This window comes from Cucurbita pepo, chromosome 1 (genome assembly GCF_057944985.1).
Source record: "Cucurbita pepo subsp. pepo isolate OVF chromosome 1, ASM5794498v1, whole genome shotgun sequence".
Classification (NCBI taxonomy): domain Eukaryota; kingdom Viridiplantae; phylum Streptophyta; class Magnoliopsida; order Cucurbitales; family Cucurbitaceae; genus Cucurbita; species Cucurbita pepo.
Genome location: NC_141798.1, coordinates 14,334,439 through 14,341,236, shown reverse-complemented (window position 1 = coordinate 14,341,236; position 6,798 = coordinate 14,334,439). Strand labels below are relative to the sequence as shown.

General features: G+C 37.6%; 1 protein-coding gene across 1 annotated transcript; it reads left to right on the top strand.

The window, feature by feature from the left end:
* Positions 1-4,474: 4,474 nt before the first annotated feature.
* On the top strand, positions 4,475-6,428 carry LOC111799714 (zinc finger protein JAGGED). The gene is made up of 5 exons (XM_023683166.2): positions 4,475-4,528; positions 4,608-4,696; positions 4,921-5,052; positions 5,261-5,348; positions 5,516-6,428. The coding sequence occupies exons 1-5, from the start codon at positions 4,524-4,526 to the stop codon at positions 5,988-5,990; spliced, it is 789 nt and encodes a 262-aa protein (XP_023538934.2). The 5' UTR covers positions 4,475-4,523; the 3' UTR covers positions 5,991-6,428.
* Positions 6,429-6,798: the final 370 nt, after the last annotated feature.

Here is a 6,798-nt window from a genome sequence, read left to right as displayed (position 1 = left end):
ATTTATGAACATTTATGGTATATAGTCATTTACTATATATCATTGTGTAAGTTATAAGTAAACGTTAGGTCTCATAACCTAACATCTTACAAGAATGGTTAAGTTTCAAGTTATTGACATGGACAATAGAATTAGTCCTAGTCCTAACTATGGGAGCAATAGTCCTAACTATGGGAGCAATTGAATCTTCTATCATGCCTTCCCAACCTTCACCATAACTTTAATTGGTCCATAATATTTCTATACCAATCATCGGTTCTTGTTGTGTTGGAGCTGAAGTTGATAGGATCTCAACTTGATTAGAACTTTGACTCCAACAAAAAATTTTCATAGCTTGTGTTTTTTACCGCCTCACCCCATTCTTCATAGATGTTTTTCTCAACTAAGTATGAGCTACTTTGAAGGTTTGTTTCCACACATTGGCAAAAATATTGGATTAAGGCCTCTTCTCGACATTTAGATAATCATTTGCATGAGCCTTGGTAGATTTAATGAACCCGACATTCAGTAACTTACTTAAGTGCTTATGTTGTTCAGCCACCTCAAATTGAGTTGAACTGCACATATCTCTGGCAAGCAATGTCACCCCCAATACTATATCAATTTTGTGATTTATCCCTCCATGTGGGGGATAAATCCTTAGTCTTGACGTTTTGACCCTACGTCATGTTATTTCTCTTACAACCATTGAATATCTATTGGAATTGGTTCACTTGAGCTCTCATCTTCAACCACAATAAAGATAATGAGCGGGGTTTGTCATCGGTGAGACCCTGTCTCAATTGTAACGCTAATATCATCTTCACCAATTTTGGTTGTCAGTATTAGTTTATACAATAGTGTAGTTGGATCTCGTAATCACTAAGCATTTAGCTAGGGGCATGAGAATGGCTTAATGATCGAGTAGGAAGTCCATCACTGACATGAGTAAGCCTACTGAATTAACGACTTTCATCCTTCATGTACCTCGATGCAAGAGAATATTTAAGCGTTTCACTTAGGTCTTCATCATGAAGTTGTGGGTCGCTACAAAGTCGACCATAGTGCTCTTGGTCAATCTGTAGTTAGCATAGACCTCATCATACATGAGACTCAGTTCTACTAACTCTTCCATCTTTCTAACTTTTTTCTAGAGAGTAGATAAGTATTTTAGAGCTTCAATGTAGGAGTTTTCAATGTTTTTGATTAGCGGTGTTTCAAATTTCATCGTCCCATATTTAGCTTATGAATCCATTCTAAATTTGGTCGGTAAATCTTAGAGGGTTGCCCTCTATACGCATTTAGACTCTCAATGTGCCCTATGAAACAAGATAAGGGCTCCTGGTTGTAAATTCTTCTTATTGTATGATCTCTGCTATGGATTTCTACCTCTTTGTCTCGAGGATTCATAGTCTCATCCTCTGGTTTCAAGTTTGTTATCTTCTCCAGTTTTGGGTAAGTTGGATTAGCAATTTCTATTAACTCTACTTAGGGAAGCCAGCCTCTACTTCACATCTTGGTATTGATCATTGTTAAGGTTGAACAATTGTTCGGCTAGTTATAGGTAGTATAAAGGTCTTGAATTTGCTATCTGTATAGTTTACACCTTATGCCACGACATTAGCCCCTCAACAAAATAACGGACCAAGTCTTTTTTAGATATATTGTGAATATCCAACCTCTGCTTGACATAGTCTCCATGTTCCTAGCATGCTTTAATTTCCTCGATTTTCATCTCGCTATTTAACTCAATAATTTCTAGGAAGAACTCCGAGCAAAGTTTTTGCCTTAGTCTTTTTCATATGTCTGTGATACATCAACCATTTTGAATGTCCATATACTTAGATGTCTACCACAACTTTGCATCATCAGTTAGATATTATTGGCAAAATGACATTCAATTTCTCTACCACAATATTTATGTCTCAAAAATATTGTTTGAGGTCAAAAATAAAGTTTTTCAGAGCTTTGACATCTCAAACTACACAAAAGGGCTAAGGTTTTGGGACCTTTATGTTGTTAAACCAGATCGCACCTCTTATTGGGGTTTGTTTCCTCACCGTTTTTCTGGTGAGATTTAGTCTAACACTCAAATTTGCCACTTCGACCCTTACTACGTTGAGGGAAACTTCTAAATCTTTTAGAAAGTTATGAAACCATCTAAGATATCACTTTTTGGGAGTTGTTTAAACCTTCGACACGCTCTTCCATGTATGCAATAGATCCCATCGAGCTAACTCCACGCTTAAGCCACTAATTTGTGGCTTTTATCTTCTAGGGACTCAACCCTAAGCATCCAGAGTCGTCCTTTCTAGGAAACTAGCTATTGCATCAATTTTTCAGCTTTGGTGGCAATCTCATGCTGGCGAGATTCTAAAAAACCAGGGTCATAAGAGACTTCACTTACATAGAGTATCTGTTCTACAATCTCGACTAATTGATCAACCTAAAACTTGCTCAATTATTTTCCAGTTGACATGTTTGCTTACTCGAATACTAAGAATTGACTCCACTCTATACCAACTATCACAATCACACTTACCAAGAATCACAACACGATTATATAGCACTTACTCACCGAACTTGGGATTTTGATATTGTTCTCTTTGGGTTTTCCCTTTCGGGCTTGGTTTTTGATATTGTTCTTTTTGGGTTTTCCCTTTCAGGCTTGGTTTTTGATATTGTTCTCTTTGGGTTTTCCCTTTCGGGCTTCCCCTCAAGGTTTTTAAAACGCGTCTACGAGGGAGAGGTTTTCATCTCCTCCCCAACTGAGGTGGGATCTCACAATCCACCCTCCTTGGGGACCTAACGTCCTATTTGACACTCGTTCTCTTCTCCAATCAATGTAGGACCCCCAATCCACCCCCATTTGGGGCCCAATGTCCTTGTTAGCACACCGCCTTGTGTCCATTCCTATTTGGTGCTCAGCCTCCTCGATGGCATATCGCTTGGCTCTGATACCACTTGCAACAACCCAAGCCCACCGCTAGCCAATATTGTCCTCTTTGGGCTTTGTCTTTCAGGCTTCCCCTCAAGGTTTTTAAAAGATATCTGCCAATGAGAGGTTTCCACACTCTTATAAAGAATGTTTCGTTCTCCTCCCCAACCGATGTGGAATCTCACATGATCGACGTATGTTCAAGCCTCTGGCCCCACTCTTAGAAAACAGTTTTAGAAAACAGGGTACATTTTGAATATAAATTTGAGAAAACGATGTTATAAGCTTGCAAACAATTAGCAACAACAACGACATTGATAACGTATAACCTGGGTAGTAAGAATTGACAACTAGTCGCATCTTCCTGTAGTACATTATGAGAAAAATTAGTTTTGGCAAGTGTAGACATGATTTTGGTAAAATGTCACCCACATCGATTATAATTTTAAAATAATAATTGACTAGGTTACATTAGGACTATTACATTATGCACGCCTTCCATAGTATTAATATTTCATTTAGGATTTATGGGAGAACGATAAAAGATCACACGAAAGCATGTTCATTAAGATTTTTTTTTTTTTTTTCTTTTTCTTTTTCTTTTATGTTCTTAATGAAAGAGCTTATAGAAAGAGAAACCAACAAGATATAACCATGTCAAATTTATGGGGAGGAAAATTACAGTGGGAACGCAAAGAAAAGAGCTAGATTTTCAATAAATACATAAACCCAATAACCTATTTATGCCAATAAAGAAAAAACAATTAAAATACCGATCTACCAAACAAGAGACAAACCCAAATCACGATTCAAACACAACACACAAACCTAATTTAAATAACATAGTCTTATTCTAATAGAACATTCCGAACATAATCACTAACTACCAAAACTAAAAGTGCTGTACGCCTATAATGTTGAAAATAAAATAAATAAAGCCTAAAACTACCCTTCATTTTAAAAAAGAAAAATCAAAAGCTAAATGAAAAAATAATAAAGGAAAACTTTGAAGAACAATGATAATAATAGTGAGAGGTTAGTATAAGTTAGAGACATAGTTTCATCCCACCATTGCTATAACATAGTTAGATTGTGACAATCTCATTGAATAATTTGTTTTTTTTTTTTTATGAAGTGAATCTATTCTCAGCCAAACTAAAACTAAAGTAGAGGAGATTTGGGTATAATAAGCCTAAACCCATTTTCGTGGTGAGGACATAGGGTTTGATTTGTTCCCTTTTAAAGTCACGAGACTCCTAGCTCCTCTTGTCTGTTTGTTGTTGGTTTCAAATTTTAAGAGAGTGGCAGATGAACTGATAGAGAACTTTCAAAGCTCTTTTTCTTCAACACCCCATTACTCAGCTACCATCTCTCTCAAACTGCAAGTCTTATTAATATTATTATTTTCTAAAATACCCTTCTTCACCTTCACTTTTATTATACCCTTCTTCACCTTCACTTTTATTATACCCTTCTTCACCTTCACTTTTATTATACCCTTCTTCACCTTCACTTTTATTATACCCTTCCCCCCAACACCGCCCCACACACACACACACACACACACACACACTCGTATTTCTCTCTGCCTCTCTCTGCCTGTTTTATGATGTAGGTCTTCCCCCACAACAAACCTCTCTCCTTTTCCCTCTCCATCTCTCTAATTCAATCCTGTTTTGTTGGTCTGCAGGAGATCCCAAGGCAGCCCTTTAGACCTCAACAACTTACCAGAAGATTACATCAGAGATCGCAAACAGATTATCGAAGATACCTCTACTGGTAACATAAACCCTATTCCCCACTTTCCTTTTTTTCCTTTTTTTCCTTTTTTCCTTTTGTTTGGTGCCAAAAAAAGGACCACTTTAACCAACTTCCCCTACTCTCTGTTTAGCCCAATGATTTGGGATTCTTAATTCCTTTCATGCAAATTAAAAGAACCCCTTTTCAACACACTCAATGGGTTCCTTATTTTTAATTGACAACAGAAAGTAAGGTTTTTGCAGGTCATCGGAAAAAGAAAAGTGGAGGGAAGGAGGGAAATGAGGAGTCCGGAAAGGTGTATGAATGCAGGTTTTGTTCTCTCAAGTTCTGCAAATCCCAGGCTCTTGGTGGCCACATGAACCGCCACCGCCAAGGCAAACTCGCTTTTCTTTTCTTTTCTTTTCTTTTCTTTTCTTTTCTTTTCTTTTCTTTTCTTTTCTTTTCTTTTTTGGTTTTGTTTCTGTTAATGATGTGAAAAGAGAGGACATGAGAAAAGGAGGGATTTTTGGGTGAATTATTAGTTGCAGCTTTGTTTGTGTATGATTTGATTTTTGACTCCATTTGTGTTTGGTTTTTGGTCAGAGAGAGAGACAGAGACACTGAATCGAGCTCGTCAGCTTGTTTTCAGTAACGATAATCTGGCTGTCCAATCTCCTCCTCCTCATTTAGGGTATTCCATTCATCTCAAATATATTACCATTAACCTATATTTTTTAAATTACAACATTTTCATATATATATATATATATAATTACAATACTTAATATTTTAGTTTTCAGCTAATTTCCCTTCAAATTATATTTTAAATAAATTTTGTGTTTTTTTTTAACATTTTAGGTGCTGCCACTCAATGACACCGGGGAGCTACCACACAGCTGGCAGCGGCGGCGTAGGAAGTGATCCAACGTTGTCTCTCAGATTCCCAACAAGAATGTTCCCAGGCTCTTCCCCAACTACCCTTCTGCCGCCGACCCCATCACCACCGCCTCCTCCGCCACCTCACCAGCCATATCTATACAGCTCCCCCTCGCGGCCATCCAGTTTCCCTTCATACTATCCTCCACCGCAACCCTCCATCAACGACTACTATGTGGGTCACGTCTTAGGGAACCCCGCACAATGCAGCCACCAGACCATGAACTACGGGTCGACAAGCAGCTCCATGGAGTCGAGTAGCTACACTTGCATCGGAGCTCCGGTGGGTCCAGCAGCGACGTTCGGCGGACGGGAGAGCGGTGGTGGAAGAGACGGATCACAGCAGCAGCGTTTGGACGTTCCCTCTTCGATCAATCGGTTTCAAGATGGGTTCTAAAAAGAAGATTAGATTTTTTTTTACCAAAAAAAAAAAAAAAAGTTCTCTGAGTTATGTAATTTAAATTCTGAAATGACACGCCACCCAGAGAGAGAGAGAGAGAGAGAGAGAGAGAGAGAGAGAGAGAGAGAGAGAGAGAGAAGAAACTGACAAATGGGGTCATAATATAATAGAAGGAAAGAGGTGAGAGGGGAGTGTTGTGTTTTTATTTTAAAATTTTAGTTTGGTTAAAATGAAAGAGGTTTGGAGGTGAGAAAGAAGGTGAGCTTAGTTTGGCATGGAGATGTATTGGAGGATTGAAGAGGGTGTGTGTTTTTGTCTTCTACTGCCTTATCTGTGAAAAAGGAGCAAACTCTGAAAGGAGAGAAATGGGACAAGAAGTTAGATATGAACTGAAACTTCCCAACCCCCCTTTTTGCAATTTCACTTCTTTTTGCATCCCCTTTTCCTTTTTCCCTTTTTTTTGTTTTTTTCTTTTTTTTTTTTTTTAATTCTAAATAATACTCCTTCTCTATCTTTATTTACTTATTATTCATTTTTCATTCAACACATTTTGAATCATAATTTCAATTTGTTGAATTGATTATTGCATACATGACTAAATTAATCACACGTGCCTTAGTAACGCATGTTAGTTGACTAATAGATCGTGAAGTACTTGGTATCATTTGATTATTGATGACCCATATGATGATATGTTATGATGCTTAGTTGCGCTAAATAGAGTACCCATTCATGATTGTGGACCTTATTATTAGAATTTTGACTTATATGTCTTAGAATTGGATTATAGTATGGATTATAGTAG